Below are 27,431 nucleotides of genomic sequence, written 5' to 3' on the forward strand. Positions count from 1 at the left end.
AAGCAGCTGCTGAGTGCTCCCTGGGGGGGACACCAAGCTGTGTGGTGGGAAGGGAACCATCCAGAGGGACAGGCTGCAGAGCTGAGCTTGATCAAGGCAGCTCATGCAGCTCAACAAGGCCAAGGGCAAGGTTCCCTCAGCTGGGTTGGGGCAGTGCCAAGCACAGAGCCAGGCTGGGGGAGGGGTGGCTCAGGAGCAGCCTGCAGGAGGAGGCCTTGGGGGTGTCAGTTGGTGACAGACTCCCAGCAGTGGTCCCTGGCAGCCCAGAGCCAGCTGGGTGCTGAGCTGCATCCACAGCAGGGAGAGCAGCAGCACAGGGAGGGGATTCTGCCCCTCTGCTCTGCTCAGCCCCCACCTGCAGCACTGCCTCCAGCTCTGGGGCCCCAGCACAAGAAGGACCTGGGGCTGCTGGAGAGGCTCCAGAGGAGGCCATGAGGATGATCAGAGGCTGCAGAACCTCCCCTGTGGGGCCAGGCTGGGAGAGTTGGGGCTGTGCAGCCTGGAGAAGAGAAGGCTCCAGGGAGACCTCAGAGCAGCTTCCAGTACCTGAAGGGCTCCAGGAGAGCTGGGGAGGGACTTGGGACAAGGGCTGGGAGTGCCAGGATGAGGGACAGTGGCTTGGAGCTGGGAGAGGGCAGATTGAGACTGGAGATGAGGAAGAAATCCTTGGGAGTGAGGCTGGGGAGACTCTGGCACAGGCTGCCCAGGGAGGCTGTGGCTGCCCCCTCCCTGGGGGTGTTCAAGGCCAGGCTGGGTGAGGCCCTGAGCAGCCTGGGCTGGTGGGAGGGGTCCCATGGCAGGGGGCTGGAGCTGGCTGAGCCACAGCTTCTCAGGAGGGTGTGGGCTACACCTACCATTGTAGAACATGAAGGACAGGTGGTAGGGCTCCAGGGGCTTCTTCAGCGCCGGCACCTCCGGCTCAAACACCAGCACATACTCCGTGCTGTCCCTCCCAGGGCTGTTCTCGGCCAGCACCAGGTTCTAAGCCAACAACCAACCAAGCAGAAGGTTCTGTCAACTGCTGAGGTCCCACCACAGCAACATCCTTCAGACACCAACCCTCCCAAGCTCCCTGCAACGCTGTGTGGGACCTGAGTGCTGGCCTGGGGGTGCCTTTTAGAGCCCCCTGCCCCGGACAACCCCCAAAGGCCTGAAGGAGCTGTCCCTTGTGGCCCTTTGGCTCTCCTGTATGTGCTTAACACCCCATGGCCTGCAAGCTCTCCTGGGCTGCACAACAGCAGCTGGCAGAGTGAAGAGCCCCAGAGCATGAGCACAGGGAGGGAACAGCAAACCACAGCCAGTGCTGAGCTGAAGCTGCTGCTGTGGCCGTGGCAGCAGACAGCAGGCCACAGGGTCACAGCATGGTTGGGTTGGAGGGGACCTCAGAGCTCCTCCAGCTCCAGCCCCTGCCATGGGCAGGGACCCCTCCCACCAGCACAGGCTGCTCAGGGCCTCATCCAGCCTGGCCTTGGACACCCCCAGCAGATCCAGAGGGGCTTGCATTAAATTCTTCCCAGTCCAGCCTAACCCAACCCAGCCTGGCCCAGCTTAACCCAGCCCTGCCCAGCTTAACACAGCCCAGACCAGTTTAACCCAGCCCAGACCAGTTTAACCCAGCCCAGACCAGCTTAACCCAGCCCAGCCCAGCTTAACCCAGCCCAGCCCAGCTTAACCCAGCCCAGCCCAGCTTAACCCAGCCCAGCTTAACCCAGCCCGGCCCAGCCCAGCCCACCCAGTGCCTCAGCAGAAGTTCTGGGAGAACAATTCTGCCTTTGGTCAACTCCTCAGCCTGACACAGCCCCAGCATAGGGGCTGGAAGGGACCCCTGGCGCTGCCCCAGCCCAAGCCCTGCTCCAGCAGGGCCCCCCCAGCAGCTTGCCCAGCAGCACAGTGCCCAGGGGGGGTTGGAAGCTCTCCACCCCAGCAGACTCCACAACCTCTCTGGGCAGCCTGCTCCAGGCCTCCAGCAGCCTCCCCCCAAACCACTTTCTCCTCCTGCTCAGCTGCCACCTCCTGGCTTCCAGGCTCTGCCCCTTGGCCTGGCCCTGGGCAGCACTCAGCAGAGCCTGGCCCCAGCCTCACTTCTGCAAACCCTGCCCACAGGAGGCAGGGTGAGCTCAGCTTGCAGGCTGCAGAGGCCTCCCCAGCCCTGCTGCTGAGGGGAGGTTTCAGGCACTTACAATGCAAGCTGAGCCCTTCTCCAGGGGGAACTCCACCTTGCCCTGGAACTGGGGCACCTCAGTGTCCTCCTCCACAGGGCTCTTGATCTTGGCCAGAACTCTGCCCCCCAGCTCGGTGCCAGCATGGTTGTTGTACTCATCCTGCGAGGGGGGAGGGCAGAGAGAGTGCTCTGGGACACCAGATGCAGGCACTGACCACTCACCCTGCTGGCCTGGGCTCACCAGCTGCCAGCAGCGGGGGCCTGCAGGGTCACCCCCCACCCTGTGCCCACTCAGGGCACCACAGGGGGCAGGCAGTGTGCAGGCAGGCAGCTGTGCCCAGGAGCAGGGCAGAGCAGGGGGCAGGCAGGCAGCTGTGCCCAGGAGCAGGGCAGAGCAGGGGGCAGGCAGGCAGCTGTGCCCAGGAGCAGGGCAGAGCAGGGGGCAGGCAGCCAGCTGTGCCCAGGAGCAGGGCAGAGCAGGGAGCAGGCAGCCAGCTGTGCCCAGGAGCAGGGCAGAGCAGGGGGCAGGCAGCCAGCTGTGCCCAGGAGCAGGGCAGAGCAGGGGGCAGGCAGCCAGCTGTGCCCAGGAGCAGGGCAGAGCAGGGGGCAGGCAGGCAGCTGTGCCCAGGAGCAGGGCAGAGCAGGGGGCAGGCAGCCAGCTGTGCCCAGGAGCAGGGCAGAGCAGGGGGCAGGCAGCCAGCTGTGCCCAGGAGCAGGGCAGAGCAGGGGGCAGGCAGGCAGCTGTGCCCAGGAGCAGGGCAGAGCAGGGGGCAGGCAGCCAGCTGTGCCCAGGAGCAGGGCAGAGCAGGGAGCAGGCAGGCAGCTGTGCCCAGGAGCAGGGCAGAGCAGGGGGCAGACAGGCAGCTGTGCCCAGGAGCAGAGCAGAGCAGGGAGCAGGCAGCCAGCTGTGCCCAGGAGCAGGGCAGAGCAGGGAGCAGGCAGGCAGCTGTGCCCAGGAGCAGAGCAGAGCAGGGGGCAGGCAGCCAGCTGTGCCCAGGAGCAGGGCAGAGCAGGGAGCAGGCAGCCAGCTGTGCCCAGGAGCAGGGCAGAGCAGGCAGTGTGCAGGCACCCCCAGCACCCCCAGCCCCAGTTACCATCACGTGGAGCTGCAGGTCCCGGACCAGGGTGCGGCTGGCCAGGGCCTGGACGTTGGAGACGGCCGGGGTGGCCGGCGGGCAGTCGGGGGCCAGGCGCACAGGGGCGTTGGGGACAACCTCCACCAGGATCTAGCAGGGGAAAAGAGGAGGAAACAAACACACATCAGAGAACTGTTAGGGTTGGAAGGGCCCTCAGGGACCAGCCAGTTCCAAGCCCCTGCTCTGCTCTGCCGAGAGCCCAGCCCCAGCTCTGCCTCCAGCTCTGGAGCCTCTGTGCCAGGAAGGCTCTGGAGGGGCTGGAAGGTGTCCAGAGCAGGGCCACGAGGGGGAGCAGAGGGCTGGAGCTGCTCTGCTGTGAGCACAGACTGAGGGAGTTGGGGATGTGCAGGCTGGAGAGGAGAAGGTGCCAAGGAAACCTTCTTGTGGCCTTCCAGGATCTGCAGGGGGCTGCAGGAAAGCTGGGGAGGGACTTCTGAAGGTGTCAGGGAGGGACAGGACTGGGGGGATGGAGCAGAACTAGGAATGGGGAGATTGAGATTGGCTGTGAGGAAGAAGTTGTTCCCCAGGAGGGTGGTGAGAGCCTGGCACAGGTTGCCCAGGGAGGTGGTGGCAGCCTCCTGCCTGGAGGTTTTGAAGGCCAGGAAAGGGCTGCTGCAACTCCCTGCACACCTGCAGGAAGGCAACAGCAGCCCAAAGCAGCAGCACACAGCTCTGCTGGGCTGGCAGCAGGCAGCTCTGCTGCTCCACACCAGCTGCTACAGCTGCACAGTGGTTGGACTCCAGAGATCTTCATGAGCTTGTCCAGCCCAAACCACTCTGAGCTGTGCTCAGGACAGCAGCTGCCCACAGCTGGCTTGGAAATCCTTTCATAACTGAGTTGTGCTGGGAGTGAGTGAGGCAGCTCTGCTGCTGCACAGCTCTTGGTGCAGGAGGAGGGTTGGACCTCTGCTGGGAGCACAGGCTGAGGGAGCTGGGGCTGTGCAGCCTGCAGAGGAGAAGGCTCCAGGGGCTCCTCAGAGCTGCTGCCAGCACCTGAAGGGATCCTGCAGGAAGGCTGCAGAGGAACTGCTCCTGAGGGGGGCTGGAGCCAGGCCCAGGGGGAAGGGTTTGGAGCTGAGGCAGAGCAGGGGCAGAGTGGAGCTGAGGAAGATGTTCTTTAGTCCCAGGCTGCTGAGCCTCTGGCCCAGGCTGCCCAGGGAGGCTGTGGCTGCCTCCTGCCTGGGGATGCTCAAGGCCAGGCTGGATGAGGCCCTGAGCAGCTGAGTGTGGCTGAGAGGTGTCCCTGGGCATGGAGGGGAGGTTGGATTAGCTGAGCTCTGAGCTCCCTCCCAGCCTGAGCCATGCTGCCTGTCCAACCCACAGCACTCTCTGATTTCTGCTCAGTTCCAGAAGCTCAGACACCAGCTGAAACCACCCAGCTCCAGTGGCAATGTCCTGCAGAGCCTGCAGGTGAAAGCTGCCCCCTGGCCCTGGAAGGTGTTTGATCACACTGCCCCAGCTGATTCCACAGGACATGGAATGAGTTATGGACTCAAACCTGCTCACTGCTGAGGGTATTCAGCTTGTCCACTGCAAAGGTGAACTGGATGCAGTAAGTGGCAACTCTCTCTGGAATCATTTTGTCCCTGAGGGAAAACAAAGCCCAAGCAAAAAGTAAAGTTAGTGCTGAAGTGAGGAGCAGCCCAGCACACAGGCAACCCACATCTGAGTGCTGCTCCCAACTCTTGCTGGCCAAGGGAGGCTCTAAGGGAGGCTCTCCTGCCCCTCTGCTCTGCTCTGCTGAGGCCACAGCTGCAGTGCTGGGGCCAGCTCTGTGCCCCCCAGTCCCAGAGAGACAGAGAGCTGCTGGGGAGAGCCCAGGGCAGGCTGCAGAGCTGCTGAGGGGCCTGGAGCAGCTCTGGCAGCAGCAAAGGCTGAGAGCCCTGGGGCTGTGCAGCCTGCAGGAGAGCAGCCCCAGAGGGCAGCTGAGCAATGCTCAGCAAGAGCTGAAGGAGCTGTGGGGGACAGGAGGCTGGGGCCAGGCTCCTCGTCCCTGTCCTTCAGGATACAGTGCAGTGGCCATGGTAGCTTGGACTCAATGATCTCAAAGGTCTTTCCCAGCCCACACAGGTCACCCAGAGAAGCTGTGAAGGCTCCAGGCCTGGAAGTGTTCAAAGCCAGGCTGGCTGGGCCCCTGAGCAAGCTGGGCTGGCAGGAGAGGTCTGCCTCAGCAGCTGGGCCTCAGCTGGACTCCATGACCTCTGAGGTCTCTCCCACCCTGAACAACCAGACTGCAACTGCTGCAGCCTGGACCTCCTGCCTGCTGCTGCCTGGACCTCCTGCCTGCTGCTGCCTGGACCTCCTGCCTGCTGCTGCCTGGACCTCCTGCCTGCTGCAGCCTGGACCTCCTGCCTGCTGCCGCCTGGACCTCCTGCCTGCTGCCGCCTGGACCTCCTGCCTGCTGCAGCCTGGACCTCCTGTCTGCTGCCGCCTGGACCTCCTGTCTGCTGCCGCCTGGACCTCCTGTCTGCTGCAGCCTGGACCTCCTGCCTGCTGCAGCCTGGACCTCCTGCCTGCTGCAGCCTGGACCTCCTGCCTGCTGCTGCCTGGACCTCCTGTCTGCTGCAGCCTGGACCTCCTGCCTGCTGCAGCCTGGACCTCCTGCCTGCTGCCGCCTGGACCTCCTGCCTGCTGCAGCCTGGGCCTCCTGCCTGCTGCAGCCTGGACCTCCTGTCTGCTGCAGCCTGGACCTCCTGCCTGCTGCAGCCTGGACCTCCTGCCTGCTGCAGCCTGGACCTCCTGCCTGCTGCAGCCTGGACCTCCTGCCTGCTGCAGCCTGGACCTCCTGTCTGCTGCAGCCTGGACCTCCTGTCTGCTGCCGCCTGGACCTCCTGTCTGCTGCAGCCTGGGCCTCCTGCCTGCTGCAGCCTGGACCTCCTGCCTGCTGCAGCCTGGACCTCCTGCCTGCTGCAGCCTGGACCTCCTGCCTGCTGCCGCCTGGACCTCCTGCCTGCTGCAGCCTGGACCTCCTGCCTGCTGCCGCCTGGACCTCCTGTCTGCTGCAGCCTGGACCTCCTGCAGCCTGGACCTCCTGCCTGCTGCAGCCTGGACCTCCTGCCTGCTGCCGCCTGGACCTCCTGCCTGCTGCAGCCTGGACCTCCTGTCTGCTGCAGCCTGGACCTCCTGTCTGCTGCAGCCTGGACCTCCTGCAGCCTGGACCTCCTGCCTGCTGCAGCCTGGACCTCCTGCCTGCTGCCGCCTGGACCTCCTGCCTGCTGCAGCCTGGACCTCCTGCCTGCTGCAGCCTGGACCTCCTGTCTGCTGCAGCCTGGACCTCCTGCCTGCTGCAGCCTAGACCTCCTGCCTGCTGCAGCCTGGACCTCCTGCCTGCAGCTCAGGCCCAGGCTCTGCAGTGGGTGGCAGCAGGCAGCAGCATGCTGCTGTACCTGAAGTAGAAGATGCCATCTTCCTTGTCCTCCTTCACCTTGCTGCAGCTGAACGTCGTCACCTGCAAAGGGAGGGCACAAAACTCACTGCCCTGCCCTGCAGGCCCAGGCACTTCCCCTGGCAGCTGCTGCCCAGGCTGCAGAGCCAGGCAGAGCTGCCAGCAAAACACCACTTCTGAGAGGCTTCCCCCAGCAGCCTTCATCCCTGGAGCCTGGGCTTGGCCCAGGGCAAGGTGGCAGCTGCTGAGAGCCTGCCTGCCACCAGCCAGCCCCTGAGGAGCAGCTCCCCCCTGCTCCTTACCACAGCCTGGGCACTGGGACAGCAACAGCCTGGGCTGGGCTGCACGTGAGGAACCATTCCCATCCTGCAGGGCTGTGCTCAGGCTGCCCAGGGAGGTGCTGGAGTCCCCAGCCCTGCAGGTGCTCCCAGGCCTTGCAGGTGTGGTGCTGAGGGCCATGGACTGCCACCAGCTTTGCCAGAGCTGGACTTTGGCTGGGCTTGATCCTGAGGGGCTTCTGCTGCCCAAAGGACTCCATGGTTCTACAACCACAAATCTGAGCACATTTGGGGGTGGCCACAGCCCCCTGGGACAGGGTTTGAGGGCCATGGTGGTGGTGGCTGAGCTCCCTGGGACAGGGTTTGAGGGCCATGATTCTGGTGGCTGAGTGGCTGAGCTCCCTGGGACAGGGTTTGAGGGCCATGGTGGTGGTGGCTGAGCTCCCTGGGACAGGGTTTGAGGGCCATGGTGGTGGTGGCTGAGTGGCTGAGCTCCCTGGGACAGGGTTTGAGGGCCATGGTGGCTGAGTGGCTGAGCTCCCTGGGACAGGGTTTGAGGGCCATGATTCTGGTGGCTGAGTGGCTGAGCTCCCTGGGACAGGGTTTGAGGGCCATGGTGGCTGAGTGGCTGAGCTCCCTGGGACAGGGTTTGAGGGCCATGGTTCTGGTGGCTGAGTGGCTGAGCTCCAAGCCAGGCAGCTCCAGGGCTCTGTCACTGCTGAGCAAGCCTCGACTGGCATCAGCAGGAGCCAAGCCCCTGCCACATAAGGGCCAGAAGAGGACAGGGCCCCAAGTGCAAGGAAGGGCAGGTTGCCCTCAGGCCCTTGGCCTCCTGGTGACTTACTGCAGCGCCTGCCTTGGCCCCTGGGCCCTGTGCCTCCCAGAGGCTCATGGTGACCCGGGCCGAGCTGATGTGCTTGATGATGTTCTCCTCCTCGGACAGCACGCTCACCATGAAGTCTGCAGGGGACAGGCAAGCACAGCTTTGCTCAGCACCCAGGGGCACAGCAGGAGGAGCTCCTGCCATGAAAGGCTTCCCCAGGCCCGGCCCAGCCTGCCCAGGGGGCTGGCTGAATCCCCAGCCCAGGGGCAGAGCTGTGGCGCTGAGGGCCGTGGGGCAGCCCCGGGCACAGCACCGCTTGGACTGGGGGAGCTCGGAGGGCTGTGCCAGGCCAAACAGACCTCTGCTGGAGACCCCAGCCCATGGAGCCCTGCACCTCCCCCAGCCCTTGAGGAAAGGCACCCAAAGAGAGCCCCGGGCGGCCGTGCAGAGCCTGGGGCCGGCGCCCGGCACAGCCAGGTCCGCTCAGGGAGCGGCCCGGAACGGGGCAGCGCTCCCCGGGGGTGGTGCTCTGCCTTGCCCCCGGCTGTGGCAGAGGCTCCTCAGGCAGGGCTGGGCAAAGGCAGGCAGGAGAGGCCCCGGGAGGAGGCTGGCAGGCTGCAGAGGCTACTCACCGGGGAAGGTTCCCCCTGCCGGGCAGGCAGCGTCCTGGTCGTACTTGACCTTGAGGCAGACAGGCTTCTCGGGGTCGGGCAGCACGGTCAGGGTGATGGGAGGAGCGTCCAGGGGCCCTTTGTAGTGGAAGGCTCTGACCTGCAGGCTGTGCTCCCCCCTGCCAGCACAGACAGCAGGCAGCTGCCCCGCAGCCCTGCCGCCCGCAGCCCTGCTGCCAGGAGCCCGCAGCCCTGCTGCCAGCAGCCCTGCTGCCAGCAGCCCGCAGCCCTGCTGCCAGCAGCCCACAGCCCTGCTGCCAGGAGCCCGCAGCCCTGCTGCCAGCAGCCCTGCTGCCAGCAGCCCGCAGCCCTGCTGCCAGGAGCCCGCAGCCCTGCTGCCAGGAGCCCGCAGCCCTGCTGCCTGCAGCCCGCAGCCCTGCTGCCTGCAGCCCGCAGCCCTGCTGCCAGGAGCCCGCAGCCCTGCTGCCAGGAGCCCTGCTGCCAGGAGCCCGCAGCCCTGCTGCCAGGAGCCCTGCTGCCAGCAGCCCGCAGCCCTGCTGCCAGGAGCCCGCAGCCCTGCTGCCTGCAGCCCGCAGCCCTGCTGCCAGGAGCCCGCAGCCCTGCTGCCAGGAGCCCGCAGCCCTGCTGCCTGCAGCCCGCAGCCCTGCTGCCAGGAGCCCGCAGCCCTGCTGCCAGGAGCCCGCAGCCCTGCTGCCAGCAGCCCTGCTGCCAGCAGCCCGCAGCCCTGCTGCCAGGAGCCCGCAGCCCTGCTGCCAGGAGCCCGCAGCCCTGCTGCCAGGAGCCCGCAGCCCTGCTGCCAGGAGCCCACAGCCCTGCTGCCAGGAGCCCGCAGCCCTGCTGCCAGCAGCCCGCAGCCCTGCTGCCAGGAGCCCGCAGCCCTGCTGCCAGCAGCCCGCAGCCCTGCTGCCTGCAGCCCGCAGCCCTGCTGCCTGCAGCCCTGCTGCCTGCAGCCCGCAGCCCTGCTGCCTGCAGCCCTGCTGCCTGCAGCCCGCAGCCCTGCTGCCAGGAGCCCGCAGCCCTGCTGCCTGCAGCCCGCAGCCCTGCTGCCAGGAGCCCGCAGCCCTGCTGCCAGCAGCCCGCAGCCCTGCTGCCTGCAGCCCTGCTGCCAGGAGCCCGCAGCCCTGCTGCCTGCAGCCTGCAGCCTGCGGGGGAAGCATCCCCAGGGATGTGCCGGGAAAGCCTCAGCCCCCCCAGCTCTGCAGCCCCCCCTGCAGGGACCCTCAGCCCCCCCCAGCTCTGCAGCCCCCCCTGCAGGGACCCTCAGCCCCCCCAGCTCTGCAGCCCCCCCTGCAGGGACTCTCAGCCCCCCCAGCTGTGCCCAGCTCTGCAGCCCCCCCTGCAGGGACCCTCAGCCCCCCCAGCTCTGCAGCCCCCCCTGCAGGGACCCTCAGCCCCCCCCAGCTCTGCAGCCCCCCCCTGCAGGGACCCTCAGCCCCCCCAGCTCTGCAGCCCCCCCTGCAGGGACCCTCAGCCCCCCCAGCTCTGCAGCCCCCCCCTGCAGGGACCCTCAGCCCCCCCAGCTCTGCAGCCCCCCCTGCAGGGACCCTCAGCCCCCCCAGCTGTGCCCAGCTGTGCAGCCCCCTCCTGCAGGGACCCTCAGGCCCCCAGCTCTGCAGCGCCCCCTGCAGGGACCCTCAGCCCCCCAGCTCTGCAGCCTCCCCTGCAGGGACCCTCAGCCCCCCCAGCTCTGCAGCCCCCCCTGCAGAGACCCTCAGCCCCCCCAGCTGTGCCCAGCTGTGCAGCTGCCCCCTGCAGGGACCCTCAGCCCCCCAGCTCTGCAGCCCCCCCTGCAGAGACCCTCAGCCCCCCCAGCTGTGCCCAGCTGTGCAGCTGCCCCCTGCAGGGACCCTCAGCCCCCCCAGCTCTGCAGCCCCCCCTGCAGGGACCCTCAGCCCCCCCAGCTGTGCCCAGCTCTGCAGCCCCCCCTGCAGGGACCCTCAGCCCCCCAGCTCTGCAGCCCCCCCCTGCAGGGACCCTCAGCCCCCCAGCTCTGCAGCCCCCCCCTGCAGGGACCCTCAGCCCCCCCAGCTCTGCAGCCCCCCCTGCAGGGACCCTCAGCCCCCCCAGCTCTGCAGCCCCCCCTGCAGGGACCCTCAGCCCCCCAGCTCTGCAGCCCCCCCTGCAGGGACCCTCAGCCCCCCCAGCTCTGCAGCCCCCCCTGCAGGGACCCTCAGCCCCCCCAGCTGTGCCCAGCTCTGCAGCCCCCCCTGCAGGGACCCTCAGCCCCCCCAGCTCTGCAGCCCCCCCTGCAGGGACCCTCAGCCCCCCCAGCTGTGCCCAGCTGTGCAGCCCCCCCCTGCAGGGACCCTCAGCCCCCCCAGCTCTGCAGCGCCCCCTGCAGGGACCCTCAGCCCCCCCAGCTCTGCAGCCCCCCCTGCAGAGACCCTCAGCCCCCCCAGCTGTGCAGGTCCCCCTGCAGGGACCCTCAGCCCCCCCAGCTCTGCAGCCCCCCCTGCAGGGACCCTCAGCCCCCCCAGCTGTGCCCAGCTGTGCAGCCCCCTCCAGCAGGGACCCTCAGCCCCCCAGCTCTGCAGCCCCCCCTGCAGGGACCCTCAGCCCCCCCAGCTCTGCAGCGCCCCCTGCAGGGACCCTCAGCCCCCCAGCTCTGCAGCCCCCCCTGCAGAGACCCTCAGCCCCCCCAGCTGTGCCCAGCTGTGCAGCTGCCCCCTGCAGGGACCCTCAGCCCCCCATCTCTGCAGCCCCCCCCTGCAGGGACCCTCAGCCCCCCCAGCTCTGCAGCCCCCCCTGCAGGGACCCTCAGCCCCCCCAGTTCTGCAGCCCCCCCTGCAGGGACCCTCAGCCCCCCCAGCTGTGCCCAGCTGTGCAGCCCCCTCCTGCAGGGACCCTCAGCCCCCCAGCTCTGCAGCCCCCCCTGCAGGGACCCTCAGCCCCCCCAGCTCTGCAGCGCCCCCTGCAGGGACCCTCAGCCCCCCCAGCTGTGCCCAGCTGTGCAGCTGCCCCCTGCAGGGACCCTCAGCCCCCCAGCTCTGCAGCCCCCCCCTGCAGGGACCCTCAGCCCCCCAGCTCTGCAGCCCCCCCTGCAGGGACCCTCAGCCCCCCCAGCTCTGCAGCCCCCCCTGCAGGGACCCTCAGCCCCCCAGCTCTGCAGCCCCCCCTGCAGGGACCCTCAGCCCCCCCAGCTCTGCAGCCCCCCCCTGCAAGGACCCTCAGCCCCCCCAGCTCTGCAGCCCCCCCCTGCAGGGACCCTCAGCCCCCCCAGCTCTGCAGCCCCCCCTGCAGGGACCCTCAGCCCCCCCAGCTCTGCAGCCCCCCCTGCAGGGACCCTCAGTTCCCCCAGCTGTGCCCAGCTGTGCAGCCCCCTCCTGCAGGGACGCTCAGCCCCCCCGCTCTGCAGCGCCCCCTGCAGGGACCCTCAGCCCCCCCGCTCTGCAGCCCCCCCTGCAGGGACCCTCAGCCCCCCCAGCTCTGCAGCGCCCCCTGCAGGGACCCTCAGCCCCCCCAGCTCTGCAGCCCCCCCTGCAGAGACCCTCAGCCCCCCCAGCTCTGCAGCCCCCCCTGCAGAGACCCTCAGCCCCCCCAGCTCTGCAGCGCCCCCTGCAGGGACCCTCAGCCCCCCAGCTCTGCAGCCCCCCCTGCAGGGACCCTCAGCCCCCCCAGCTCTGCAGCGCCCCCTGCAGGGACCCTCAGCCCCCCCAGCTCTGCAGCCCCCCCTGCAGAGACCCTCAGCCCCCCCAGCTCTGCAGCCCCCCCTGCAGGGACCCTCAGCCCCCCCAGCTCTGCAGCCCCCCCTGCAGGGACCCTCAGCCCCCCAGCTCTGCAGCCCCCCCTGCAGGGACCCTCAGCCCCCCCAGCTCTGCAGCCCCCCCTGCAGGGACCCTCAGCCCCCCAGCTCTGCAGCCCCCCCTGCAGGGACCCTCAGCCCCCCCAGCTCTGCAGCCCCCCCTGCAGGGACCCCCAGCCCCCCCAGCTCTGCAGCCCCCCCTGCAGGGACCCTCAGCCCCCCCCGCTCTGCAGCCCCCCCTGCAGGGACCCTCAGCCCCCCAGCTCTGCAGCCCCCCCCTGCAGGGACCCTCAGCCCCCCAGCTCTGCAGCCCCCCCTGCAGGGACCCTCAGCCCCCCCAGCTGTGCCCAGCTGTGCAGCCCCCCCCCTGCAGGCCCCCTCACCGTGGTGCATGGATGCTGAACACCCCCAGGTTGGCCCTGCCGCTGTCGTCAGTCTTCAGCTGCTGGCTGGAGAGGCCAACCTGTGCCAGAGCAGAGGCTGTGAGTGCCAGGGGCAGGGCTGGCTCTGGGCAGGAGGTGCAGCTGGAGCTGCCCTGCAGCACTGACTCCCCCAGGGCTTGCCCTCCAGCTCAGTCCTGGCATGGCCTGGGCTGGAAGGGACCTTCAAGACATGCAGCTCCAAGCCCCTGCCATGGGCAGGGACACCTCCTGCTGGAGCCCTTGCTCAAGGCCCCTCCCAACCAACTTAATGCTTGGAGCCTCCCTGGGCAGCCTGTGCCAGGGCTTGAGAACCCTTCCAGTGAAGAACCTTCTCCTCATCTCCAACCTGCCCTGGGGCAGCTCCAGGCAGCTCCTCCAGCCCCATCGCCCAGGGCCTAAGAGATCTGTCCCCACCTGGCTCCAGCCTCCCCCCAGGGAGCTGCAGAGAGCCAGAGGGCAGAGGTGTCCCTGCTGAGGGCAGGGGGCTGCACCAGATGGCCTTGAGAGGTCCCTTCCAGGCCAGGCTGTGGAGGGATGAGTTCCACAGCAGTGTTTTCTCTCTGCTCTTTCAGATGGAGCTGCTCAGGTTCAGGACCAGGGCTTCAAGTCACCTCCCCAGCTGGAGCAGGCTGCCCAGGGAGGCTGTGGCTGCCTCCTGCCTGGGGGTGCTCAAGGCCAGGCTGGATGAGGTGTCCCTGCCCATGGCAGGGGCTCGGGGCAGGTGAGCTCTGGGGGTCCCCTCCAGCCCCCCTCACTGTGTGACTGTCAGTTGTTGGCAGCTGGAGACCCACTTGCACTCAGCAGGGGACAGGATCAGGCCTGGGGTGCTGCCGAGGCTCTGTGTCTGAGACTCCAGGCTGGAGCTGAGCAAACCACCCTGGGCCCCCTGCCTGCCTCTGCTGGGCCATCCCTGGCTCCCTCCCACCCCCAGGGCTCGGCAAGGAAGGAGGGGAGGCAGAGGTGGGAGGCAGGAGAGGTGTCCCACCGAGCTGAGGGGGGAGCCCAGGCTCACCTTGAGGTGGCTGCTCTTGGTGAGGCCGATCCTGACGTTGGCTTCAGGGGTTGGGTTCCCCCACTGGTCACACAGCTGCACCTGGAGAGCCTTCTGCAGCTGCCTGCCATTGATCACTGCCACAGGCTGCAGGAGACAGCCTGCCTCAGCCTGCCCCTGGGCAGGGCAGCACAGCCCCAGCAGCCTGCTGGCCCCAGGGCAGGGCAGCACAGCCCCAGCAGCCTGCAGCTGGCCCTGGGCAGGGCAGCACAGCCCCAGCAGCCTGCAGCTGCCCCTGGGCAGGGCAGCACAGCCCCAGCAGCCTGCAGCTGCCCCTGGGCAGGGCAGCACAGCCCCAGCAGCCTGCAGCTGCCCCAGGGCAGGGCAGCAGAGCCCCAGCAGCCTGCAGCTGCCCCAGGGCAGGGCAGCACAGCCCCAGCAGCCTGCAGCTGCCCCTGGGCAGGGCAGCACAGCCCCAGCAGCCTGCAGCTGGCCCAGGGCAGGGCAGCACAGCCCCAGCAGCCTGCAGCTGCCCCTGGGCAGGGCAGCACAGCCCCAGCAGCCTGCAGCTGCCCCTGGGCAGGGCAGCACAGCCCCAGCAGCCTGCAGCTGCCCCAGGGCAGGGCAGCAGAGCCCCAGCAGCCTGCAGCTGCCCCAGGGCAGGGCAGCACAGCCCCAGCAGCCTGCAGCTGCCCCTGGGCAGGGCAGCACAGCCCCAGCAGCCTGCAGCTGCCCCAGGGCAGGGCAGCACAGCCCCAGCAGCCTGCAGCTGCCCCAGGGCAGGGCAGCACAGCCCCAGCAGCCTGCAGCTGCCCCAGGGCAGGGCAGCACAGCCCCAGCAGCCTGCAGCTGGCCCAGGGCAGGGCAGCACAGCCCCAGCAGCCTGCAGCTGGCCCAGGGCAAGGGCTGCCAGGCCCCAGCAGCCCTTCCCACAGCTGCCAGCCTGCTCTCCCTAGGAGCTGTCCCTGCTGTGGGGGCACTGAAGGAAGGAGGTGCTCTGGAGAGGCTCATCCAGCAGCTTCCTTCTTGGAGAGAGAGCAAAAGGCCTCAAACCTTCTCCATGGGATGGACCTCAGAACCAAAAGAGTTCCAAGAGTCCCTGAACCTTCTGTCTCACTTGGCTCTTAACACCTCCCTTCTCCACCTGCCCAGCACAACCTTCAGCCCAGCTCTCCCCTCAGGGCTCTCATTTTGCTCTCCCTCAGCCCAGCTCTCCCCTCAGGGCTCTCATTTTGCTCTCCCTCAGCCCAGCTCTCCCCTCAGGGCTCTCATTTTGCTCTCCCTCAGCTCTGCTCTCCCTCAGGGCTCTCATTTTGCTCTCCCTTACCCTGCTCTCCCTCAGGGCTCTCATTTTGCTCTCCCTCAGCCCAGCTCTCCCCTCAGGGCTCTCATTTTGCTCTCCCTTACCCTGCTCTCCCTCAGGGCTCTCATTTTGCTCTCCCTTACCCTGCTCTCCCCTCAGGGCTCTCATTTTGCTCTCCCTTACCCTGCTCTCCCTCAGGGCTCTCATTTTGCTCTCCCTTACCCTGCTCTCCCCTCAGGGCTCTCATTTTGCTCTCCCTTACCCTGCTCTCCCCTCAGGGCTCTCATTTTGCTCTCCCTCAGCTCTGCTCTCCCCTCAGGGCTCTCATTTTGCTCTCCCTTACCCTGCTCTCCCCTCAGGGCTCTCATTTTGCTCTCCCTCAGCTCTGCTCTCCCCTCAGGGCTCTCATTTTGCTCTCCCTTACCCTGCTCTCCCCTCAGGGCTCTCATTTTGCTCTCCCTTACCCTGCTCTCTCACATGCAGTTTTCTTTCCCTTTCTTGCTGCTCTCAGCTCTGATTTTCTTTCCCTTGCTTCCCCTCTGGCCTTCTGCTCCAGCTTCAGCCCTAGCACCTGAGCAGCCCAGGTGAAGACTGGAACAGAAAACCCCCCTCGAGCCTTCTCCTCTGCAGGCTGCACAGCCCCAGCTCCCTCAGCCTGTGCTGCCAGCAGAGCTGCTCCAGCCCTGGCAGCATCTCTGAGGCCTCCTCTGGGCTGTCTGCAGCAGCTCTGAGTGCTCCTGCTGCTGGGGCAGCAGAGCTGGAGGTGAGCTCTCAGAGCAGAGCGCAGGGTCAGAGGCCCCTGCGGTGCCCCCCGCTGTGGCACTGACCTTCTCCAGCTCTGGCCAGTCCAGGAACTGCAGCCTGGCAGGGGGTCCTGCGGTCAAGGTGACCCTGATGAAGTCAGAGAACTCTCTCCAGGCGAAGCAGAGCTCCTTGGTGCCCAGCTGGCAGCTGCTGAACCGGATGCCCTTGACCCGCATGATCAGAGAGCTGCCCTGGGGGGACGCAGCGACGCCTCGGTCAGCACAGGCCCAGCCCCACCACAGCTCAGCCCTCTCTGCCCCCCTGGCACTGCACCACTGGCACCTCCACACACTGCTCCAACCCCAGCAGGGCTCAGGCTGGCAGGGAGCTCAGAGCTCAGTGATCCAACCCCCTGCCATGCCCAGGGACACCTCTCAGCCACACTCAGCTGCTCAGGGCCTCATCCAGCCTGGCCCTGAGCACCCCCAGGCAGGAGGCAGCCACAGCCTCCCTGGGCAGAGGCTCAGCAGCCTCACTGAGCTGCTGCCCAACGACACCAGATTTGCTGGCACCCCAATAGGTACCCTGGCTCTGCTCCCCAGTGCCACAGCCAGATGGCCATTGAAAGGGCCATGTGCTGCCCTCCTGTCTACAAGTGAAGCCCCCAGCAGCCTGCAGTCCCTTCCAGCCTGTTCTGAGCCTGTCCTTTCTGCCCTGGAACACAGGAGCCCTGAGAATAGAGATCCTCAACAAGAAAGGAGAAGCAATGCAAAAGCTGCCAGGGTCGAGCCATGGAGGCTCCAAGAAGCTTCTTGTGGAGCTGAAGGTTATCTTGCACTGTGAGTATGCCCTGAGTGAGGGAGCCCCAGCAGGGCTCAGGCTGGCAGGGAGCTCAGAGCTCAGTGATCCAACCCCCTGCCATGCCCAGGGACACCTCTCAGCCAGGCTCAGCTGCTCAGGGCCTCATCCAGCCTAGCCCTGAGCACCCCCAGGCAGGAGGCAGCCACAGCCTCCCTGGGCAGCCTGGGCCAGAGGCTCAGCAGCCTCACACTCAACCACTGCTGCCTCAGCTCCACTCTGCCCCTGCTCTGCCTCAGCTCCAAACCCTTCCCCCTGGGCCTGGCTCCAGCCCCCCTCAGGGGATGTCCCCCTCCAGCCTTCCCATCTGCTGCTTCCCCTGGGGGCTCCCAGCTGAACTGCAGACTCTGTGGTGCAGCTTCAGCGCACTCCCTGGGGAAGAAGTGATGTGCTCCCAGCTGAAGCACTGCTCATGGAGTGATGCTCAGCTGGGGTCTCTCCCCCACAAGGCACAGGATGCATGTGGGAGTGAGCCATGACAGACAACATCATCAGTCCCTTCTGGAGGGCTCTTCAAGGGAGCAAATCAGCTCACCAGAAGCACAGCCAGCAGAGCAGGGACAAGCTAGAGCAGACACAGGGCCGAGTGGCCCTCCAGCAGAGCAAAGCTGAGGCAGGCAGCTCTGGCTGAGCTCTGGGGGATGGAATGGGACAGGCAGCACCACTGAGCTCCCTGGCAGCTCCTGAGTACCTGCCAGGTGACCTTCAGGTTGGATTTATCCAGCCCAGGTGCAGACACCCCCAGGGAGTTGATGCATGAAGAGGTCACTGTCTGGACGTGGTTTCCATACTGATCTGTGATCATGATGTCTGTTGAAAGAGAAGGTCATTAGCAGGGTGATTCATTACCCCAGCAGCTGCTCTAATGAGCCATCAGCCAGCCTCTGGTGGCACATCAGGGTGTACAGCACACACCAGGGAGACACTGCAGAGCAGTGCCAGAGACAGAGCTGGGGAAGGCTCTCTGGAGCTCATCTGCTCCAGGGCCAGGCCCAGGACTCTGTCCAGATGGCTTTTGAGTGCCTCCAAGGATGGAGATTCCACAACCTCTTGGACAGCTGTGCCAGTGTTCAGCTCCCCTCACTGAACCCCAGCATGGAGGGCTGGGAAGGGACCTCTGGAGCTCCCCCAGCCCAAGCCCTGCTCCAGCAGGGCCCCCCCAGCAGCTTGCCCAGCAGCACAGTGCCCAGGGGGGGTTGGAAGCTCTCCACCCCAGCAGACTCTCTGGGCAGCCTGCTCCAGGCCTCCAGCAGCCTCACCCCAAACAAGGTTCCCCTCTTGGGTTCCAGTTTGTGTCCCCTGTCCCCTGTCCTGTCCCAAGGCACCACAGAGAGCAGCTGAGGCTCCCTCCCCTCACCCTCTGTGTGTGCAGGGCTCAGGGAGCTCCCAAGGCACTGGAGAACATTCAGCTACTCACCGACTTCCCCTGGCAGCTCCTCACCCAGCTGCAGCGTGTTTGGTCCTTTCAGCTTGCACTTGATGTGCTTGGGCTCATCAGCAATGGGCCTGGGGCAGCAGAGGAGAGCAGGGTTAGAGCCCTGAGGTGGGCAGGCACAGCACAAGGGCAGGCAGCAGGGAGCGGAGAGAGCAGCAGGGAGCAGCAGGAGGGAGCAGGGAGCGGACAGCAGGGAGCAGGGAGTGGGCAGCAGGGAGTGGGCAGGAGGGAGCGGGCAGGAGGGAGCAGCAGGAGGGAGCAGCAGGAGGGAGCAGGGAGCGGACAGCAGGCAGCAGGGAGCGGGCAGCAGGGAGCAGCAGGAGGGAGCAGCAGGAGGGAGCAGGGAGTGGGCAGCAGGGAGCGGGCAGCAGGGAGCGGGCAGGAGGCAGCAGGGAGCAGCAGGAGGGAGCAGGGAGCGGACAGCAGGCAGCAGGGAGTGGGCAGCAGGGAGTGGGCAGGAGGGAGCGGGCAGGAGGGAGCAGCAGGAGGGAGCAGCAGGAGGGAGCAGGGAGCGGACAGCAGGCAGCAGGGAGCGGGCAGCAGGGAGCAGCAGGAGGGAGCAGCAGGAGGGAGCAGGGAGTGGGCAGCAGGGAGCGGGCAGCAGGGAGCGGGCAGGAGGCAGCAGGGAGCAGCAGGAGGGAGCAGGGAGCGGACAGCAGGCAGCAGGGAGTGGGCAGCAGGGAGCAGCAGGAGGGAGCGGGCAGGAGGCAGCAGGGAGCAGCAGGAGGGAGCGGGCAGGAGGGAGCAGGCAGGAGGGAGCAGGCAGGAGGCAGCAGGGAGCAGCAGGAGGGAGCAGGGAGCGGACAGCAGGGAGCAGGGAGTGGGCAGCAGGGAGCAGCAGGAGGGAGCAGGGAGCGGACAGCAGGCAGCAGGGAGTGGGCAGCAGGGAGCAGCAGGAGGGAGCGGGCAGGAGGGAGCAGGGAGTGGGCAGCAGGGAGCAGCAGGAGGGAGTGGGCAGGAGGGAGCAGGGAGTGGGCAGCAGGGAGCAGCAGGAGGGAGTGGGCAGGAGGGAGCAGGGAGTGGGCAGCAGGGAGCAGCAGGAGGGAGTGGGCAGGAGGGAGCAGGCAGGAGGCAGCAGGGAGCAGCAGGAGGGAGCAGGGAGCGGACAGCAGGCAGCAGGGAGTGGGCAGCAGGGAGCAGCAGGAGGGAGCGGGCAGGAGGGAGCAGGGAGTGGGCAGCAGGCAGCAGGGAGTGGGCAGCAGGGAGCAGCAGGAGGGAGCGGGCAGGAGGGAGCGGGCAGGAGGGAGCGGGCAGGAGGGAGTAGGGAGTGGGCAGCAGGGAGCAGCAGGAGGGAGCAGGGAGCAGGGAGTGGGCAGCAGGGAGTGGGCAGGAGGGAGCGGGCAGGAGGGAGCAGGGAGCAGCAGGAGGGAGCAGGGAGCAGGGAGTGGGCAGGAGGGAGCAGGGAGTGGGCAGGAGGGAGCGGGCAGCAGGGAGCAGGGAGCAGGCAGCAGGGAGCGGACAGCAGGGAGCAGGCAGCAGGGAGCAGGCAGCAGGGAGCGGACAGCAGGGAGCAGGGAGCAGGCAGCAGGGAGTGGGCAGCAGGCAGGAGGGAGCAGGGAGTGGGCAGCAGGGAGCAGCAGGCAGCTGGCAGCAGAGGCAGCAGGCAGCTGGCAGCAGGCAGCAGAGGCAGCAGGCAGCAGAGGCAGCAGGCAGCAGGCAGCTGGCAGCAGAGGCAGCAGGGAGCAGAGGCAGCAGGCAGCAGGCAGCAGAGGCAGCAGGCAGCAGGCAGCAGAGGCAGCAGGGAGCAGAGGCAGCAGGGAGCAGGCAGCAGAGGCAGCAGGCAGCAGAGGCAGCAGGGAGCAGGCAGCAGAGGCAGCTGGCAGCAGGCAGCAGAGGCAGCAGGGAGCAGGCAGCAGGCAGCAGAGGCAGCTGGCAGCAGGCAGCAGAGGCAGCAGGGAGCAGGCAGCAGAGGCAGCAGGCAGCAGGGAGCAGGCAGCAGAGGCAGCTGGCAGCAGGCAGCAGAGGCAGCAGGGAGCAGGCAGCAGAGGCAGCTGGCAGCAGGCAGCAGAGGCAGCAGGGAGCAGGCAGCAGAGGGAGCAGGCAGCAGGCAGCAGAGGCAGCAGGGAGCAGGCAGCAGAGGCTGCTGGCAGCAGGCAGCAGAGGCAGCAGGGAGCAGGCAGCAGGCAGCAGAGGCAGCTGGCAGCAGGCAGCAGAGGCAGCAGGGAGCAGGGAGCAGGCAGCAGAGGCAGCAGGCAGCAGGCAGCAGGGAGCAGGCAGCAGGGAGCAGGCAGCAGAGGCAGCTGGCAGCAGGCAGCAGAGGCAGCAGGGAGCAGGCAGCAGAGGCAGCTGGCAGCAGGCAGCAGAGGCAGCAGGGAGCAGGGAGCAGGCAGCAGAGGCAGCAGGCAGCAGGCAGCAGGGAGCAGGCAGCAGGGAGCAGAGGCAGCTGGCAGCAGGCAGCAGGCAGCAGAGGCAGCTGGCAGCAGGCAGCAGAGGCAGCAGGGAGCAGGCAGCAGAGGCAGCAGGCAGCAGGCAGCAGGGAGCAGAGGCAGCTGGCAGCAGGCAGCAGGTCTGGGCTCTGCTGCCAGCCCTGCCGCACGCAGCGCTCCAAGGCTCCTGCGCACAGGGCCGCTGGCAGCTCAGGCCGCTCAGGCAGCTCCAGGCAGGGCTGAGGGAGCCCTTCAGGGGGCCTGCAGCAGCTTGCCCCCCCCGGGGCTCTCACAGAGCCCAGCAGCGGCCTGGGGAAGCACCGCTGCAGCGTGCAGCAGCTCAGACCCCGACAACCCCCAGCCCCACAGCACCCCCAGCCCAGAGCAGCCTCCAGCTGTGCAGCATCACAAACTGCCTCCTCATTATGTGACCCCCACGAGTGCCAGCCTGAGGCTGCTGTGCCCAGAGCTACCCCAGCCTGCCTTGCTGTGCCAGCCTGGGCTGGCTCCCGCAGCCCTGCTGCCCACTGACAGGTTGGCAGTGACCTGTCCTGCCTTGAGAGCAGCCCGAGCCCACGCCGGGGGCTCTGGAGAACCACCCCAAAGCACAGACCCAGATTCCCAGGGCCTGACAGACCCTTCCTGGGTGCTTCTGAGGCACCTCAGCCTCTGCTTCTCCTCACCTGTAGGCCTTGTGCTGGCACCCAAAACGCTGAAGAGTCCCCTGGCACCTCTTGAGTGCCCCTGAGGAGCCCTCCAGCACAAAGCTGCTCACTCCTGTAGTGTGTTCTCAGCTAGACAGAGCTCTGAGCTCTTCAACCACCCCCCAGCAGGTGAGTCTTACAACCCAAGAGCCCCTGACCCAACCTTGAGCTGAAGCTGCTCTTCAGGGACAAGTACAAAGGCAGCAGCTCCACTCCACAGACTCAGCACTGCTGAAGGCCAGGAGCTCGGCCAGGAGCTCGGCCAGGAGCTCGGCCAGGAGCTCGGCCAGGAGCTCAGCCAGGAGCTCGGCCAGGAGCTCGGCCAGGAGCTCGGCCAGGAGCTCGGCCAGGAGCTCAGCCAGGAGCTCGGCCAGGAGCTCGGCCAGGAGCTCGGCCAGGAGCTCGGCCAGGAGCTCAGCCTGCTCTGCTGCGGGCTGAGCTGCAGGGGTTCTGCCCCACTGCTGCAGCAAGCAGCTCCCAAACTGCAGAGCATTTTAATAGGGCATTCCACCCCCCTCCTGCCTTGCTTCCTTCCTTCCCTTCCTGCTGCAGATGACCTGTCCCAGCTGTGTCCCCTGCAGCCTCCTGCAGCACCCCAGCTGACAGCCAGGTTCCTCTCCCCAGCTGTGCAGGGCTGCAGGGGGTACAGGGAACTGCCCAGAGGCCAACTGGCAGCTTGGGGCTCACTCTGCGGCCTGACACTCCTGACTGAGCAACCAGAGGTGGGCATCCAGGGCTTGGCCTTTAACCCCCTCACCTTTAACCTCCTAACCCTTTACCTCATGACTTTAACCTCACAACTCTCAACCTTCTTTTAACCTTCTACCCTCCCAGGCTCCTCCCCTACCCTTCAGCTCCTAAGCAGTGGTGCCCGAGGGGCACAGTGACCTTGCCAGTGACACTCCTCAGCAGCAGCCTCTGGTCTTGGCAGCTGCTTGAGCAGCTGATGCCTCCTGGGAGCCTTCCCAGGCAGCAGCCAGCTCCTGCAGGGTGTGCAGGCTCCCCAGAGGGGCTGCAGAGCCTGAGGGCCTCTCCCAGGGCTCGGGTCCCCACCTGCAAACTCCGGGGCCAAGCCCCCGCAGCCCTCCCTCTGCCGCCCCGCTTGCTGCTAACCGCCTTCTGCAGAGAGGTTTTCCCTCTTGCCCTCGAGCAGAGGAGCCCAGGCCCTGCTCAGCAGCATGGCAGCTGGGGAAGCAGAGCAGAAGCCCAGACCTGACTGTGAAGGCACTCTCCAGGGAGACGTGGTCGTCCAGGTAGGTGATCAGGCAGTAGCGAACGTCCTTGACCGAGGTGGGCACCTTCACGTCGGGCAGCAGGCCCTGCATCAGCTGCTCCTTGTTGATTTTAGGGGTCCAGTTCACCTGGAAGGGGAAGGGCTCCGGGCAGTCACGGAGCTGCAGAACACAGCTGCCTCACTGCCAGAGAGCTGGCCCCACAGCTGGGCACCAGCAGCCTCCCCGCGGCTCCCCGCGCCGGGAAAGGACTCCCAGCAGAACAGAGCTCACAGTGCGCAGGATGGCTCAGGCTGGGAGGGACCTCAGAGCTCATCCGCTCCAACTGAAGAGCTGAGGGAAAGGCCTCACCCCAAAACATCTCTGGTGGAGCTCTCCCTTTGCTTAGGCTCCACAGCCAGAGGGGTGAGGGGCAAAGCAACTCTCCATGAAGGTCTCTGTTGGAGGTTCCTCGAAGCTGGGGCGGCCCCAGAGCTGCAGAGCCACAAGTGTCAGGATGCTGCTCATCAGCCACCACCAACCTGCCCTCCCCAGCGCTGCCCTCGAGCGTCAGAGTCAGTGGCTGGCTTGGGAAGGCCCCCTGAGGTCACCCAGTCCAACACCAACCCAGCAGCCCCTGGCCCCGAGGGCCACAGCCACACCGCCAGGGCTGGAGGCTCCACCACCTCCCTGGGGAGCTGCTCCAGCGCCTGACCGCGCTGGCAGCACAGAAATCGGTCCTAAAGGCACAGCTTCACAGAATGCATCAGGCTGCAAGGGCCCCCCTGAGGTGCTGCAGGCCACCCCCTGCAGCCAGCAGGGACACCTCCCTGTGGGACCCCAACCTGAAGTCACCACATCCCTCCCGACGGCGCAGCGGGAGGCGGAGTCCCGCCGCAGCCCTCGGGAGCAGGACTCTGCAGCCCGACCTCTCTGCATCTTCAGAGGCCCACCAGAGAACCAGAACCTCCCCCAGATGCTGCTGCTGACCCAGCAGGAGCTACCTTGATCTTCTCAGCCATGGCTGGAGTCAGGTGGATCTCCCTTTCCCCCTCGTCGTACATCTGGAAGATCAGGTTGTGCATCACGTCCCCGGCGACCCAGTTGATCTCGTCCTGGTGCTTGATCTGGATGGCCTTCTGCCCATCCATGCTCAGGATCTGCAGCCTGGCCACGTGGCTGCTGGGGAGCAGCCTGATGATCTTCTCCACTGCTGGCACCTCCTTGCAGTTCTGGAGATGGGGGGGAAAGGAGATGTGCAAGGAAGAGGAGGAAGATGCAAAGGAGCACGAACCCCACGGCGGGCAGCCTGGGGCCCTGCTCAGGGGCACTGCTGCTGCCAACAGGGCTCAGAAGGGAACCCAGAGGAGCTGCCACAACACTGACAGCTTTTAGCAGGCACCAGGAAGGGTGCTGGCTGGTGAAAAACCAAGGAACCAGGGAATCCCTTGGAAGACACCACTGCCAGAGCACCAGGGCCCTCAGCACCACCTCCCACAGTCTCACCAAGGTTGGAAGAGACCTCAGAGATCATCAGGTCCAACCTGTGCCCACAGAGCTCATGACTAGGCCATGGCTCCAAGGGCCACATCCAATCCCCTCCTGAACACCTCCAGGGATGGGGACTCCACCACCTCCCTGGGCAGCACATCCCAAGGGCCAACAACTCTCTCTCTGTGAGGAACTTTCTCCTCACCTCCAGCCTAAACTTCCCCTGGCTCCATAGCTTTGAGACCCCTCCAAGGATGAGGACTGCACCACCACTGCCCTGGGCAGCCTGCACCAGGCCTTGCCAACCCTCAAGGGGCAGAAATTGTTCCTCATAGCCATTCTAACCTCCCCTGGGCAAGCTGGGAGGACAGACTGACCCCCAGCCTTGCTCCCACCTCCTTTCAGGGAGCTGTGGAGAGGGAGAAGCTGTCAGCCACTCCTCCCAGTCTGGTAGCACCAGCAGACTGGCTGGGGCTCCACTGCCTCCCTTCATCCAGGTCATGATGAAGATGCTGAAGAGGACTGGAGCCAGTGCTGAGCCCTGGGAAGCCCCAGGAGCCACAGCCAGCCAGATGCTCAGGCTGCTGATGGCAACTAGAAGCTTCTGGGGGCTCAGCTGGCTGCCAAAGGAATCCAGGCCACCAAGCAGGCAGGGCCCAGCCAAGAAAACACTCACAAGTATCTCAATCCTGGCCTTCAGGATCTTGTCTTTCTTGATGTTCTGCACCTGGATGGCAGGGCCTGTCAGGATGTTGGTCCCCCCATTGCTGCAGTCCACGGAGTACACTGGCAGGTTGGAGGTGCCTAGGAACTGGGGACAGGGCAGCCAGGCCTCAGCTGAAAGCTGCAGGGGCACTGCAGCAATCAGCACTTGGCCAAGGCCATCCAGAGCCAGGGCTAGCCACAGCTCAGGTGGCTGAACCCCAGTTTCCCCAGCCTGCAAGATCAGCCCCTGTGTCATCTGCAGGCCAGAGATCAGAGGATCAGAGGATGTGAGGGGTTGGAAGGGACCTTCAGAGATCATCAAGCCCAACCCCCCTGCCAGAGCAGGAGCAGAGAACCCAGCACAGCTCACAGGAACACATCCAGGTGGGGCTGGGAAGGCTCCAGAGAAGGAGACTCCACAGCCTCCCTGGGCAGCCTGCTCCAGGGCTCTGGGACCCTCACAGTGCAGAAGTTCCTCCTGATGTTAAGCTGCAGCCTCCTGTGCTGCAGTTTCCATCCACTGCCCCTTGTCCTGTCCCAGGGTGCAGCTGAGCAGAGCCTGTCCCTGTCCCCTCCCTCCTGACCCCTCAGATATTGATAGACATTGATTAAATCCCCTCTCAGTCTTCCCCAGGGCTCTCAGCCTCTCCTCAGGGCAGTGCTGCAGCCCCTTCATCATCCTGGCAGCTCTCCCTTGGCCTCTCTCCAGCAGATCCCTGTCCCTCCTGAGCTGGGCAGCCCAGAGCTGGATGCAATACTCCAGGTGAGGTCTCAGCAGGGCAGAGCAGAGGGGGAGGAGAACCTCCCTGGCTCTGCTGGCCACACTGCTCTGAATGCAGCCCAGGATCCCCTTGGCCTTCCTGGCCCCCAGGGCACATTGCTGCCCCATGCAGACCTTGCTGCCCCCCAGCACTCCCAGGTGGTTCTCCACAGGGCTGCTGCCCAGCAGATCCCCTCCCAGCCTGTGCTGCTGTGGTTTGCTCTTCTTTCCCAGGTGCAGGACTCTGCTCTCCTCCTTGCTGATGTGTAGGAGAAATCAGGAGAGAGCATGGGAGAGCATGGGAGAGCAGGAGAGAGGTGGGAGTGAGAGCAGAGCAGGGTCAGATGGGATGTGAGCAACAGCAGATGCACCACCAGGGTGGGGGAACACTGCAACAGGCTGCCCAGGGAGGGAGCTGGAGCCCCATCCATCCCTGCAGGTGTTCAGGGTGAGGCTGGAGAGGGCTCTGAGCAACCTGATCTAATGGAGGATGTCCCTGCTGAGTGCAGAGGGGTTGGGCTGGGTGCCCTTTGGGAGTGGAGTGGGATGGGATGGGATGGGATAGTATAGAATGAACCAGGTTGGAAGAGACCTCAGAGCTCATCCAGTCCAACCTCTCACCCAACATCACCTGATCAACTCAACCCTGGCACCAAGGGCCTCAGCCAGGCTCTTCCTGAACACCTCCAGGGCTGGGGACTCCACCACCTCCCTGGGCAGCACATCCCCAGGGCCAATCTCTCTTGCTGGGAAGAACTTTCTCCTCCCCTCCAGCCTGAAGTCCCTTCCAAGCCAAGCCAAGCCAAGCCAAGCCAAGCCAAGCCAAGCCAAGCCAAGCCAAGCCAAGCCAAGCCAAGCCAAGCCAAGCCAAGCCAAGCCAAGCCAAGCCAAGCCAAGCCAAGCCACTTCACGGCAGCCAAGCTGCAGACACTTCCAGAGGCTCCCTGAGGACCACCAATCCTCTCTTGCAGGCAGAGCCCTCAGGCAGGTGGCAGGGCCCCTGGGGCAGGTGGCAGGGCCCCTGGGGCAGCTGCAGGGGGCACTGACCTTGCAGTGGACGATCAGCTTGGGCTGTGCTGTGACGTTGCCTGCCTCGTCCACCACCTCCACCTGGAAGGGGAAGGCTGTGCCGTTCTCGATCTTCAGCACCTCGGAGGCAGGCTTCACCCTCAGCTGGTGGGGGGGACCTGGGGAGCACACAGGGCTTGCTGGGCAGCACTGCAGGGCTCTGGCAGCCCACACCCTTTGCAAAGCCAGGCTGCCAGGGTACCAAACCACTGAGAGGCCAACTCCAGCCCAGTGGTTTGTGCTGAACAACTTCTTCCTCAGCTCCACTCTGCCCCTCCTCTGCCTCAGCTCCAAACCCTTCCCCCTGGGCCTGGCTCCAGCCCCCCTCAGGAGCAGTTCCTCTGCAGCCTTCCTGCAGGATCCCTTCAGGTGCTGGCAGCAGCTCTGAGGAGCCCCTGGAGCCTTCTCCTCTGCAGGCTGCACAGCCCCAGCTCCCTCAGCCTGTGCTCCCAGCAGAGCTGCTCCAGCCCTGGCAGCATCTCTGTGGCCTCCTCTGGCCTCTCTCCAGCAGCTCTGTGTCCTCCTGCTGCTGGGGACAGCAGAGCTGGAGGCAGGCTTGGAGGGGAGGTCTGAGCAGGGCAGAGCCCAGGGGCAGAATCCCCTCTGCTGCCCTGCTGCCCACCCTGCTCTGGCTGCAGCCCAGCACACAGCTGCCTGAGGGCTGCAGGAGGCACTGCTGGGGAGCTGCTCAGCACCCAGCACCCCCAAGCCTCTTCCTTCAGGGCTGCTCCCAACCCACTCTGCCCCCAGCCTGGATCTGTGCCTGGGGCTGGCCTGACCCAGCCCCCTGCCTCTTCAGACAACACGTGGATGAGCTGCAAGAGCCTCTGTGAGGCCTCCCTCAATGTTCTCCCTCCCTGGGAGAAGCAGCACCTCCTGGAGAGGCTCAGAACACAGCTCAGCAGCCAGCCCCTGGCTGTGTGGAGGGCACTCACCAGGCTGCACTCTGATCTTCAGGGTCTGGGTGTCTTCTTTCAAACCAGGCAGAGTAATCTTCAGGTTGAAGTTCTGATGGAGGAACAATTTAGCTCTTAAGCTCACACCAAGCCAGGCCATCAGTCCCAGCCAGGCCAGCCCCCAGAGCTTTCCACTGCAGAGTCCCAGCCACACTTCCCTGCCCTGCTCCACCATTCATGGTGGGGTTTGGGCCCCTCTATTGCAGTCTGCCTTTTGCATGCTCTCCTCCCCAGAGCTGCTCAGCCAGGAGCTGCAGCAC

General features: G+C 66.2%; 1 protein-coding gene across 1 annotated transcript in view; it reads right to left on the reverse strand.

Annotated features, from left to right (window-relative positions):
- Positions 1 to 27,431, reverse strand: part of SMCHD1 (structural maintenance of chromosomes flexible hinge domain containing 1) — a gene marked incomplete at its 5' end in the record, with an annotated part of 79,688 nt that overhangs the window by 15,474 nt on the left and 36,783 nt on the right. The window contains 17 exons of the mRNA XM_054164411.1: positions 855 to 981; positions 2,181 to 2,321; positions 3,256 to 3,387; positions 4,796 to 4,883; positions 6,684 to 6,745; positions 7,805 to 7,920; positions 8,416 to 8,573; positions 12,541 to 12,620; positions 13,592 to 13,717; positions 15,701 to 15,868; positions 17,167 to 17,285; positions 17,893 to 17,981; positions 22,193 to 22,341; positions 23,196 to 23,423; positions 24,359 to 24,493; positions 26,195 to 26,334; positions 27,151 to 27,223. Coding sequence (XP_054020386.1) covers positions 855 to 981; positions 2,181 to 2,321; positions 3,256 to 3,387; positions 4,796 to 4,883; positions 6,684 to 6,745; positions 7,805 to 7,920; positions 8,416 to 8,573; positions 12,541 to 12,620; positions 13,592 to 13,717; positions 15,701 to 15,868; positions 17,167 to 17,285; positions 17,893 to 17,981; positions 22,193 to 22,341; positions 23,196 to 23,423; positions 24,359 to 24,493; positions 26,195 to 26,334; positions 27,151 to 27,223 — 2,131 coding nt within the window. The remainder of the gene's footprint in view (positions 1 to 854; positions 982 to 2,180; positions 2,322 to 3,255; positions 3,388 to 4,795; positions 4,884 to 6,683; positions 6,746 to 7,804; positions 7,921 to 8,415; positions 8,574 to 12,540; positions 12,621 to 13,591; positions 13,718 to 15,700; positions 15,869 to 17,166; positions 17,286 to 17,892; positions 17,982 to 22,192; positions 22,342 to 23,195; positions 23,424 to 24,358; positions 24,494 to 26,194; positions 26,335 to 27,150; positions 27,224 to 27,431) is intronic.

Source organism: Dryobates pubescens, chromosome 9, assembly GCF_014839835.1.
Source record: "Dryobates pubescens isolate bDryPub1 chromosome 9, bDryPub1.pri, whole genome shotgun sequence".
Lineage (NCBI taxonomy): Eukaryota > Metazoa > Chordata > Aves > Piciformes > Picidae > Dryobates > Dryobates pubescens.